Source organism: Alosa sapidissima, chromosome 10 (assembly GCF_018492685.1).
Source record: "Alosa sapidissima isolate fAloSap1 chromosome 10, fAloSap1.pri, whole genome shotgun sequence".
NCBI classification, from domain to species: Eukaryota; Metazoa; Chordata; class Actinopteri; order Clupeiformes; family Clupeidae; genus Alosa; species Alosa sapidissima.
The window spans coordinates 35099719-35112668 of record NC_055966.1 but is presented as its reverse complement, the minus strand read 5'-3'; the positions used below and the strand labels follow the sequence as shown (position 1 = coordinate 35112668).

Genomic DNA, 12950 nt, shown 5'->3' with positions numbered 1-12950 from the left:
ATTAGGTCATCTTGGTATTATCAAGACATCCAGCTTCTGAAATGCCACAAATTGTGAGGTCATATGGGATTTGAGCCTTTATATCAGGGGTGGCCAACCAGTCCAGCATGAAGAGCCAAACAAATTTTCAACACAACTCAAAAGAGCCGCACAACAAAAAAAGATGCCCACACCACAACAGCGACTTAGCCCTACACTTTAAATCTTCTTCTTTTTCATTTAAAATGAAACACTTGGCAGATGCTACAAATTATTGTTTTGTTCCAATGTAACAACTGATATGATGCCAATGTGACCGTCAAATGTTCCATCGAGTGTCTGCTTCTCTGACTGACGTCTATGTATACCTTTACCTTGTACTTGCAAAGGTCAGTGCCTTTGGGAAATGTGCAGGTTTGAAGCTTTTATGCATCAGTTAAGTCTGGCATACCAAGTACCAAACTAACGTGTTAAACAGGTTTTTTACGGTTTTATTTTGGTTATGTTGACATATCAACCAGAAGGGTTATGCTAGCCTACAAAAAAGATGAATCCGCCTTTTGAATGTCCGTGTTCCTCTTTCTATTTACTCTTTGCATCAGGGTTTTCCTGATGCTAAGAGTAAAGTAGCATTACACCTGGCTAAAGAAACAAACGTTTCTGCTTCCTATTGGGCTAGACTTCTATCCATAACATGACAATAAAATTATTTTAATTTAAACATTGTAGCCTAACTATTGCCAGTACTATCAACTTATGAAAAGCATTTTCATTTACTAGAAATATAGGCTATTTCAAAAAATAAAAAACTATAAATCCAAGGAGAAATGAGAACATCAGTTGAGCGGGAATTAATGCTATGGTACGCACACCCATGCGTCTCGCGAGCAGCAGGAGAGGAGGCAAAGAGCTCGCGAGACGCATTAGAGGAGGCAGCGAGCCGCACGAGAGGAGGCAAAGAGCTCGCGAGCCGCATTAGAGGAGGCAAAGAGCCGCACGAAAGGAGGTAAAGAGCTCGCCCCCCCGAAAAAACAATGCTCGTGCATACATAGCATAACAACATCCACATGCAATAATGCAACAACAACGTCTACAATTACCTATTCATTTGGGCAACTTTATACATCCCTATACAGTACAGGCTAAAGCTACCTTTAGTTGTGTTATAGCTACTGTAACGTCTGACTTTAAACAGCTGTAATGCAGTCGTTCTGACAAGCACACCAATTGCTTAGCCAGCCTTGTTCTTGCCCATCTTGAATAGCTCCTCTAGCTTTGCTGCCTCCATCCTTTCTGTTTTCGTTGTTTAAACTTGTGATATCCATGATGAGTATTGAGTTACTGAATTAGCTCAACATTGTGTGCTGATAACCATATAGAAAGCCGAGTAAAAGAAAACAAGTAGCCTATGCGTTATGCGTGCCTGCGTGCGTATTCTCTCCTGTTCAAACATGTGTGCGCGTTAATTTTGATAAGTGTTCACTAACTTTACTTAATAGAAAATTGTAAATAGCCTGATGGCATGCAACTAATGGGATACTGTGCATAGTTGGAAAGGTATGGTAGGCCAATATGGTGTGAATATACACACACACAATAAGTGATGATACGCACTGTGCGAACAGACGTACACCTGCAGGCGCGCCTGTGTGTGTGTGTCTGTGTGTGTGTGTGTGTGGGGGGGGGGGTACAATTGAAAATCCAGAACTGTAACCAATAAATAACCAACACATTTATTTTCATATAATGACTTACATACAGGGTTCTAAATTAACTTTTTTGATCACCAGCCAATGTGGATGGTAACTTTCTAAAGTTACTAGCCAATCAGAATTTCTACTAGCCATTTTTTCCCCGATGAAAATAGGAGAATTATGAGTTTATGAGATGAGTGTCATTGAATGCATTAGATCATTTTATTAACACTGTTGGCATGAATACATACCACAAAATATACACAGAATACACAGAAACTGCAAACACTTCATTTCATGTTTGGGATATCTATCTATCTATCTATCTACCTATCTATCTAAATTTCTTTCTACTATCCAATAATTGTGAGCAACTTGTTTTCATTAAAAATATTTATTTCTTCGAGATTTTCCTTTTTCTCAAAAAAAATTTGCTTCCCTTCAAGGTTGGATTTTTCCTAATTTATTTCATTGTGAGATTACAATAAATCATCCACAGATTATTTTTTATACCAGTTTTAGTCAACTTTAGCAGAGGTGCCAATAATTCTGGAGGGTACTGTATTTATCTATCTATCTATCTATCTATTTCTCTGGCGATATACTCATCCCCTGCTTCATTCCTCTTCTCGCCTCTATAAGTCTGTCCCAACCACCGCTGCATTTAGTGGAATCTTAACTTAATAAAAAGGAGATATCAATTATCATCAACAATGACAAGCCAGCTTTGTTTCTCTCCCTCTCCTGCGTGCTCAGACGCGTTCTCAATTAAATGGAGTAGCATAGAGCCTACGTTCAAGTTGGATCTTTATGAGGACCCGAAAAGTATCATCTTTATGTAACATGCTGTTGGTGCATGTTGACATTGTATACTTTCTCTAACAAAAGTGAAAAACAGTTTGCAGTACAGCTACTATTTATTGGCTAAATGTTGGTCCCTCCTCTGTCTCTCGGTGCAGTAAGGCGAGTGCAGGATGTGATGCGTGTGGTGGTAAGCACAGTGCATGATGCGTGTGGTGGTGATCACTGATCAAATTTTTAAAACTGAACATTTTCGCCTACAAGCTCCTCACATTCCTCTCCATCTTCAGCCGAGTTAACTCCATAGACAATCAAATAAACGATCTAGCTGCTTCAAGTTTTGCGGCCTCCGTTACATGACATCAGCCCCCCACAAAGGAAATAGGTTAACACAATGTGTTAATTGCATTAATCATTCGTAACGTGTTATGTATTTGTGTTGTGTACATGTGTTATGTACTTTTTTACTTTACTTTACTGGCTAACTCCCTCCTCTTTGTCTTTGTAAAACTGAATGAGTGGGGTGAATGTGTAGGTGGAAGGTGGGTGTGTGTGTGTGTGTGTGTGTGTGTGTGTGTGTAGGTGTAGGTGTGTGTGTGTGTATAGGTGTGTGTGTGTGTATAGGTGTGTGTGTGTAGGTGTGTGTGTGTGTGTGTGTAGGTGTGTGTGTGTGTGTGTGTGTGTGTGTGTGTGTGTGTGTGTGTGTAGGTGTGTGTGTGTGTGTGTGTGTGTGTGTGTGTGTCTATGCTCCCTGCTCTGGCTCCATTCGTTCTTCTTCTTCTTCTTGTGTTTTCTGGTAGATGCTCCGTTCGTTTCCATGGTCTCTCGCGCTGGTTTCACTGCAAACTGCGCAGCCAATGGGCGTATGAAACGTCATCACGTAGCATTACAGCACCGTGGTCATGGGAAATGTAGGAAGTACTGCCAGTGGGATATATGATGGAGAACAGAGCCGTATGCCTCATGCATCACCGGCCAAACTGGCTAGTACGTTTTTATTAACACCCACCAAAATTAATTTTTACCCGCTCTTGGCGGGTTGGCGGGTGTTAATTTTGAACCCTGCTTACATACTCTGATATGTTCTGGTTGCCGCATGCGCATGGATGCCTGTTACAGTCCACTGTGTATGAGGCGCTCACAGGATCCTTACAGGCCTCTGTACAGGTCTGATATACAAACACACACACACACACTGATAGGCTTCTGACCTCCTGTCTGATATACAAACACACACACACACACACTGACAGGCCTATGACCTCCTGTGGGGGGGCATTAAGAAAGGCCTATAGAGTAAAACTGAATGAGTGGGGTGAGTGTGTAGGTGGAAGGTATGTGTGTGTGTGTGTGTGTGTAGGTGTGTGTGTGTAGGTGTGTGTGTGTGTGTGTGTGTGTGTGTGTGTGTAGGTGTGTGTGTGTGTGTGTGTGTGTGTGCGTGTGTGTAGGTGTGTGTGTGTCTGTGTGTGTGTGTGTGTGTGTGTAGGTGTTGAGAAAGGCCTATAGAGTAAAACTGTAGACAACTGGATTAAAGTTTTATTTATTATTGTTTTACTTATTCATGACCATGATCGTGTCAGAGCCACCAGATCCACGAGTTTAATCATTAAAGGAAAGCAGCTGTTGTACACCCAAACTATGCGCTATGCACCCAACACATGCACCACAAAGGCTACACTGAAACATTATTGCAAAAGATCCAGCAAAAAATTCTATGCTTGTTTTTTGGACAAGACAAATTAGATATTACATAATTGATTCATTTAAGTTATATATATATACACTGTACACATTTCATAGTCAAGTCATATTTGTTTGTTGGTGCATTTATAGCTTTCTGTTTTTTATTTTCTTCAGTAAAGTCAGAACTCACACTCAGAGCTCTAGTCAGGACATTCTATCAGTATAAATATGTATGCACACATGCACGCACACATGCACGCACACACACACACACACACGCACGCACGCACGCACGAACGCACGCACGCACGCACGCACACGCACACACGCACACACACACACATACACACACACCCTATTTTTGTTCAGTGAGATAATGAAATGCTGTAACTGAGAAGCCAGACCATTGTCTATGGACTACTACTCTCTAACACACACACAACAACAATGCACATACACACACACAAAATCTTACAAACGTATATAGGCTTCCCTTGCATGTCACACAAACATACACACACACACACACACACACACACACATGCACACACACACACACACACACACACACACACACACACACACACACACACACACACACACACACACACAGACTGTCTGAACTGTGTCATTATCAAATTATGGCTACAATGGCATGAACTTGTTCGCTGCTCTTCACTTGAAGTGCTACATCGGTTTGATACAATACAGCGTCATTATTGACTAAGTGTCAGCATTTGTAAGTATGAATGGGTGTATGTGTCTCTCTGTGTCTGGAAGTGAGTGTGTGGGTGTGTGTGTGTGTGTGAGTGAGTGAGTGTGTGTGTGTGTGTGTGTGTGTGTGTGTGTGTGTGTGTGTGTGTGTGTGTTGTGTGTGGAGTGGGTAAGAGGCAGTAGGCTGCCAATTATTGAAAAAAACATGTTTATTACCACAGAGTGTGTTTGACACTGCGCTGGGCTTTGAGGCGTTGCCACGAATGTGGATAGCATCTGCTTGTTTGTAAATATTTTAGTTTCGCTGTGTCAACAAAAAGAAAGGGAGGGACAGAAGGCAACAGGTGGGCAGGGAATGGATGGATGGATGGATGGATGGATGGAGGGAGAGGTGGTTTGTGGGATGGAGAGATAGAAGAATGGATGAATACAGAGATGGATAGAGAAAGAGAGAAGAGGGAGGGATGACTTGAGGTGGGAGGGGAGAGAGGGGTATATAAGTCGTGGCCCCTCTCCCGTCTCCTCATCAGCCTTTGTCTCTCTCTCCTTCTCTGGAACACAGGAGCAACCCACCACCAACCCTCAGGTAAGGAGTTGAGAGTGACCTGCTGAAGGAGGAAAGACTCAGAGAATAGACTCAGCATAGAGTCAGGAGAATAGACTCAGTATAGAGTCAGGGGAATAGACTCAGCATAGAGTCAGGGGAATAGACAGCATAGAGTCAGGGGAATAGGGTCAGCATAGAGTCAGGGGAATAGACTCAGCATAGAGTCAGGAGAATATAGTCAGGATAGTCAGGAGAATATAGTCAGGATAGTCAGGAGAATAGAGTCAGGAGAATAGAGTCAGCATAGAGTCAGGAGAATAGAGTCAGCATAGAGTCAGGAGAGTCAGGAGAATAGAGTCAGGATAGTCTGAGGTCACCTATGAGGTGAATGGCAACCTCAAGAGAATGTGGAGCTTTAGCGGAATGCTTTTTTCTGAGGGTTAAGGTTAGGGTTAGGCAATCTAAAACTACAGAATCTAGAACTACAGAATACATAGTCACATAGACTAGAAGGCAAGTCAGGTACATTGTTGAACAGACTCTGATCTTGAACATCTACCAGCTAAAACCTTCAACTTTTGCTTTTTCTCGTTGCTGGATTTCAGCCCATTAATCTGTCTTAGTGTGTCTATTTCCGAGACTTCTGATAGATGGGGATGATAAATTAATTTGCATTTAAGAAAAGGTCATTTTCTGCACTCTAGTGATGAGACACTTATATTGTGCACTGGCTGTGATCTGCTGGTGATCTTTCGCCCTGTGCAAACCTCTCCATTTCCTCCCAATATAATCAGACATGCATCTCTATCTCCCCTTTCGGTGTGTCCTGGACTGGACTGGTGTCTCCTTTCTTTCTCTCTCTCTCTTCCCTCACTCGCACCAGCTGTGTGCTTCTCACTTCCCTCCATAGACGAACACAGTGAGCGCCGCCTCTCTGAAGCCCTCATGGTAAAGGTAGAGAGTGGAGTGAGACAGAGGGAGAGAGAAAGATAGTGATGGAGAAAGACAGAGGGAGGGAGGAAGATAGTGATGGAGTGAGACAGAGGGAGAGAGGAAAAGAGATAGAGATAGAGAGATACAGAAAGAGGCCAAGAGAGAGGGTGAGTGTGAGGTTACCTTCATTTCCTGTCCTGATCTGAAAGGGAGGTTGCTACCTGTCTGATGTTTCACTCTTATTAGATTGATTGTGTGTCAGGTTAATGTGATGGGGCCAGAAGGAACACTTTACTTAACATTCAACTATTCCGGCATAGGTCTATTTTTATGTGCAAGCAGGATGGGATAGCCTACCTCTAGCCAAGACTAAATATTTTGAGCTATTTTGAGTTTTGGTATTTTGATTTTTAATGGGCAATCCACACACACACACACATAAATATTTGGCCTACAAACATTTACTTACAGTCTCACCTTTCCCTGTAGAATGAGCACCTTCAATACCGAGAATGCCTCCACCCTGGAGAACGCCATGCAGTTGATGATCCAGACCTTCCACAAATACTCTGGCAACGAGGGAGACAAGTACACCCTCAGCAAAGCCGAGCTCAAAGAGATGCTCACGACAGAGCTGGGCAACTACCTTGGGGTAAGAGACGGGGACGAAATCACAATAATGTAGGAATGTCATGTTTGTAGGCTATCTTTAGTTGTAACTACAACCTGTTATTTGCTTGACAGAATGCCCAGGACAAAGACGCCGTGGAAAAGGTGATGGGTGACCTGGACTCAAATAACGACGGAGAGGTCGACTTCACCGAGTTCATCATTCTTGTCGGGGCTCTTACCGTGGCCTGCAATGACTTCTTCCAGGAGTACCACCCAGACGACAAGAAAACCGCCAAGACGGAGTAAAAGAAAAATAATAACCTCCACCTCAGTCTATATGCTAAGACAACATGACCAGTTCGAAGAAGAGGGAGGAGACGAAGAGAATAGCGGTATGTGTGTCCCATATCAACACCTGGTTTCCAACCATCCCACAACCTTGTCATGGCGGTTATCAAAGCAGATGCTTGGCATATGCTACGTGCCATGTCGATAGAAGCGACGTTAGCTTCACTCACGCTTTGTAAGATGAATGAATTGTTTTAGGGAATGAAGTTTCAATGAGGGTCACTGTTGAAATTGTGAATATTTTCTCTTTCTTTTCATTCGTTTGTTTTGTTTGTTAATTTCACCCATTTCTCTGCAAAAAAATAAACTATGATCGTTCCAAGCTAACGCCGAGTGCTGCTTTTATTTTCCTTTTTTTAGAGGTCTAGTGGTGGTTTGAATGAGCCTGCAATGAATACACATACACAATGAATGTCCTAGTCTCCTACATGCGTCTTCTGGGTATTCTACCACTAGATGGCGATGTTGGACTATTTCACTACGGATTCCACTTACATTTCAATTGTCATAACTCCATAGGCCCTAGTTCACTTGCTGAGGTTGCTGTCTCTTACCAACTCCTGGGCCCATTGCTCCTTATGAAATGTTTGTTGAAGTGGAACATTGTCATAATGGAAATGCTTAAGGCTATTCATCTGTTCCGTTGTATGCTTCTCCATGTCCCCACTGTGGCCAATGTTAATTTCATGAGAGGCAAAACTGCATCTGTCATATGTTGGTACCCTTCTCTGGAAGTTCCTAGAAGGTGCTCATCCCTGATCAAGGACATTAAATAACATTGTTCACACACAAACACACACTCACAAAGAAACAGCAGTTGATATTGATAATCTCTACTCTTTATTTGATTGGCTAAGCAGTTGTGAGGGCAGATTCAAAGGGGGCACCGTCTGTTCTTTTATTGTCTAATGCCAGTCACAGTAAAAAGAGAGGAATACGGAGGAGATTAAAGAGAGAAAGACAGAGAGAAGAGAAGAAGAGAGAGAGAGAGAAGGAGAAGACAGAAAAGAGGATGGAATGGATTCTCATAAAGCTTCTCTGGGATGAATAAAAACCAAAAGATTTTTCTTCATCCTCCGCCTCCTTCATTCCATACGACGCTGACTGGATTCATAAGTAGGATTCTAAGGTATGTCAGGCAACTCAGACGGGACAATTTGCGCTTATTGCAAACTGGTACCTCGTGCTGCCATGGCACAGATGAAGCCTTGAAGTGGTCTGTGTGCGAGTCCGTCCTGTGGTCGCCTACTCTGTCCTGTGGTCACCTACTCTGTCCTGTGGTCGCCTACTCTGTTCGCCTACTCTGTCCTGTGGTCACCTACTCTGTCCTGTGGTCGCCTACTCTGTCCTGTGGTCACCTACTCTGTCCTGTGGTCACCTACTAAACTGAGAGGAGAGAGGAACCATGTGGCCCTGTTCTCATGAGACTGTCTCCACAGATGGCCGATGTCCATGCAGCCATCAAAGCGCTGTTTCACAACCGTAAGATAGTAAGCTTTTGCCAGTGCCTGTGTGGGTGTTATGACCTATTATCTTTCCATGGCAGGACACTGTGCATCACAAGGGAGGTATAGTAAACCTTTAAAGAGCCATACAAATATTTAGTATTCCTTCGTTTTACTTTTATAACTGAAAAGATCTGATGTGAAATAACATTAGAATCAGAGCATCACAGTTTGCACTTCCCCTCCCTGGAAAAAGAACCGCATGTAGGAAGTGACCACAGAAGAACGCAAAAAAGATTCAGGTGAATGAAGGTTAACAAGGGGATCAAAAAGAGGTACGAGTTAACCATTAAAAGGAGGAAAGCTGGGCACAGGTGAGAGAGAGAGAGAGAAAGGGAGACAGAGAGAAAGGGAGAGAGAGAGGGGGGGGTGAACAGGACAGAGAGGTGAGGAGAGCAACAGAGTCAGCTGACTGCCACGTCTGAACCAATGGGAGCAGAATCACACACATCGGAGATGCTTTCACCTCACAATAAGCTTTAACGTTGGAAATTAGAACCAAGAGAAAGTAATGTCTGTGAAAGACGACCGAAATGAAGTGTGACCACGCAGCGAGAGGAGGGGGGGGGGGGGGGGGGCTGAAAGAGACGGGCGAAGGGAATACAGTCAAAACCATATGCTGGGTTGCTTAGCTCTGTAGCTATGGCAACACTCTCTCCTATGGTCTTCCACTGCATGGACAAGCAAATAACACTGTGTGTGTGTGTGTGTGTGTGTGTGTGTGTGTGTGTCTGTGTGTGTCTCTTTAAGCCACGATGAGATCAACACACACGCTGACACTGCTACTGAGAGGGGGAAGGCAAACGGAAAGTGGAGGAGTCGAGAGAGGAGGAGAGAAGGAGAGGAGAGGAGAGGAGAGGAGGAGAGGAGGAGAGGAGGAGGAGAGGAGGAGAGGAGGAGGAGAGGAGAGGAAGGAGGGGAGGAGGAGAGGAGAGGAGGAGAGGAGAGGAGGAGAGGAAGGAGGAGAGGAGGAGAGGGAGGAGGAGAGGAAGGAGGAGAGGAAGGAAGAAAGGAGGAGAGGGAGGAGTACAGAAAGGAGGAGAGGGAGGCGGAGAGGGAGGAGGAGAGGAAGGAGGAGAAGGAGGAGTACAGAAAGGAGGAGAGGAAGGAGAGGGAGGAGGAGAGGAAGGAGTGCAGAGAGGAGGAGAGGAAGGAGGAGAGGGAGGAGAGGAGGAGGAGAGGGAGGAGAGGAGGAGGAGAGGGAGTACAGAAAGGAGGAGAGGGAGGAGTACAGAAAGGAGGAGAGGGAGGAGGAGAGGAAGGAGGAGAGGGAGGAGTACAGAAAGGAGGAGAGGAAGGAGGAGAGGGAGGAGGAGAGGGAGGAGTACAGAAAGGAGGAGAGGAAGGAGGAGAGGAAGGAAGAAAGGAGGAGAGGGAGGAGGAGAGGAAGGAGGAGAGGAAGGAAGAAAGGTGGAGAGGGAGTACAGAAAGGAGGAGAGGAGGAGAGGAAGGAGTGCAGAAAGGAGGAGAGGAAGGAGGAGAGGAAGGAGGAGAGGAAGGAAGAAAGGAGGAGAGGAAGGAGGAGAGGAAGGAGGAGAGGAAGGAAGAAAGGAGGAGAGGAAGGAGTACAGAAAGGAGGAGAGGGAGTACAGAAAGGAGGAGAGGGAGGAGTACAGAAAGGAGGAGAGGAAGGAGGAGAGGAAGGAGGAGAGGAAGGAAGAAAGGAGGAGAGGGAGGAGTACAGAAAGGAGGAGAGGGAGTACAGAAAGGAGGAGAGGGAGGAGTACAGAAAGGAGGAGAGGGAGTACAGAAAGGAGGAGAGGGAGAACAGAAAGGAGGAGAGGGAGTACAGAAAGGAGGAGAGGGAGGAGTACAGAAAGGAGGAGAGGGAGTACAGAAAGGAGGAGAGGGAGGAGTACAGAAAGGAGGAGAGGGAGAACAGAAAGGAGGAGAGGGAGTACAGAAAGGAGGAGAGGGAGGAGTGCAAAAAGGAGGAGAGGGAGATTGCATGAGAGCCAACAGCGAGATGGGAGGACAAGAGGTTAGGAAAAGGCCGAGGAAGAACAGAGAAAAAAAGAGAAGAAAGGGAAAGCTATAAATAAAAGAAGCAAGGAGACACGAGGCGAGGGGAGGCCCAGGCAGCGCTGCTTCTGTGGGATCTGCCTCATGCTGTGGCTCCCGCATGGCAGCCATTTTGGCTCCGAGCTCCCCAGTCTCTCAGAGGAAAGGGGATGTGTAGGCCTATGTTCATCTGCTCCAGCATGGCAGCCATTTTGGCTCCGAGCTCCCCAGTCTCTCAGAGGAAAGGGGATGTGTAGGCCTATGTTCATCTGCTCCAGTTACTGCAGGTCTCTGTAGTCTCCCGGTACACAGCTCCAAAAACAGCTGTTTTTACACAGGGATCTATCACAGCTAACCCGCCAAAAAACCTTAAAATCTTTTAACCTTTGACCCCCAGTTTGGCCTTCACATTTGAGTCGCTTCATCCATTATTGCCATTGCCACTTACAATCTCTTTCAACAAACTTTTCTTGCCCCCCCCCCATCATGAACCTTGTCTTGCGTTCCTGTCCCTTGTGGAGTGCTTGGTTTGTGGGGCTCTGTGTTTGTTATGAATGGTGCGGTACACTAATGATCACATTCCTGATATGCTTTATATAATTATACAATACTGCATCAAAACTGCACTATAGACATCCTGTCCCTCTGTGTGTTTGTCAAGAAATAATATGGATCCTATACACGTCAGACACAATAAAGTGATATGGTACTAGTCTATTGTAAAATATACTTAGCCGGTTGCTTTTAAGTAGTGATTTGAGAAACTAAAAGCAAAATATAATAGGTACATTTTTTTTCTCTTTGAGTCTTTGTGATTGGCTCTCCCATGAGCCAATCAGGAGTCTTCTGTCAAAGCCTGAAGCCCAGCTGCGGTCCAGCGATTGGGTGGTTGGTTGGTGGGTGGTGTCTGCTTGCAGAACGCTGACTGACCAGAAGAGCAAAGTAAACAAGTGTGCCCTCTCTCCCTGATTGGCTTGTGCTGTATGTCACTCAAAGGGAGGAGAGAGGGGATTGGAGGGAGGGTTGTTCCATTCACAGCAGAAAAAAGGGGGTCTCTTGGAGCTGTTTGTCAGCTTATCTCACCACATTTTTGTTCAAAAGCAGTTTCCTTAAGAAAGAAGTTTGCATATGAACCCAACATGGAGTGTCTGACAGTCAGGCCTATTGGTTTTAAAAAGATGAAAATGTCTGAACTCCCCCACACCCCCACACTCGGGCCCTCCCTCCTCCCTTTGTCCTTCCCGTCACGCCATTGGTGGCGAGCGGCGTCCGTCAGCGTGGCGGGGCGCGAGATTGGTCAGCCGGGCGTGTGGGTGAGGACCTTGACTGTGGTGTTCTGGAAGAGCGGCTGTAGGAACATGCCCACCGTGCCAAACACGCACACAAACACAAAGATCCACAGGAAGAGGCGGTCGATTACCATGGCAACATACTTCCAGTCCTCGCTCACCTGTATGTGGGAGAGAAAGAGACACATGGGGTTGGAAGTTGTTACCGTGGCGAGTACAGGAGAAAACAGACAAAAGAAAAGATGTTTAAAAAGACAGAACTGTAGTAGAAATGTTTAGACTATCCCTAAATCGAATGTATTGAACATTTTGAATTATTATGTATATGGTTTACATACAGTGTATTGGGTTTGGGAAGAATTGGTGTTCTTCTTTAGTATTGAGTCTCTCACTATTACAAGATACATTTCTGTACATCCAACTTGCTCTCTCCATGAATGGCTCTCTAATAAAGATCATGCCACAGCCAGTAGAATAGTGAGGGAATCCCCTGAGGCAGACAAGTGACTATGTGATATGCGTTGCCTAGACTGTACTTCTGCAAAGTATAGTGCTGACATATATTTAATATCATGTGATGTGGCCTCCAATAGCAGGAAAGATGCATATATGGTATTTTGCTTGAGTTGTCTATTGTCTCTGCTGAAGCCACAATGACAGTCATGGATATTATCATATGTCTGTGTGTAATGGTTTTGCCTGGAAACAATGTCATTGTTTAAGATGAATCTGTATAAGATTGGGCCTCGCCCCAGAGAACTTTGGATTTGCTTCTGGAACTTTGTCTCTGGTAACATGTCCCTGGTCGTGATTGTCATCTCCAATCGTGATTAGAGATGACACC

General features: G+C 44.9%; 2 protein-coding genes across 3 annotated transcripts in view; one reads left to right on the top strand and one right to left on the bottom strand.

The window, feature by feature from the left end:
* Window positions 1–5389: 5389 nt before the first annotated feature.
* On the top strand, window positions 5390–7598 carry s100t (S100 calcium binding protein T). 2 transcript variants are annotated; one of them, XM_042105720.1, is made up of 3 exons: window positions 5390–5457; window positions 6841–7003; window positions 7096–7598. In XM_042105720.1, the coding sequence occupies exons 2-3, from the start codon at window positions 6842–6844 to the stop codon at window positions 7267–7269; spliced, it is 336 nt and encodes a 111-aa protein (XP_041961654.1). In that variant the 5' UTR covers window positions 5390–5457; window position 6841; the 3' UTR covers window positions 7270–7598. The 2 variants fall into 2 exon arrangements, with proteins under 2 accessions (XP_041961654.1, XP_041961655.1); XM_042105721.1 differs by lacking the exon at window positions 5390–5457 and adding an exon at window positions 6500–6518.
* Window positions 7599–10701: 3103 nt separating this feature from the next.
* Window positions 10702–12950, bottom strand: part of chrnb2 (cholinergic receptor, nicotinic, beta 2) — a 30509-nt gene continuing 28260 nt past the window's right edge. Inside the window, exon 6 of the mRNA XM_042105681.1 lies at window positions 10702–12267. Coding sequence (XP_041961615.1) covers window positions 12115–12267 — 153 coding nt within the window. The 3' untranslated portion in view covers window positions 10702–12114. The remainder of the gene's footprint in view (window positions 12268–12950) is intronic.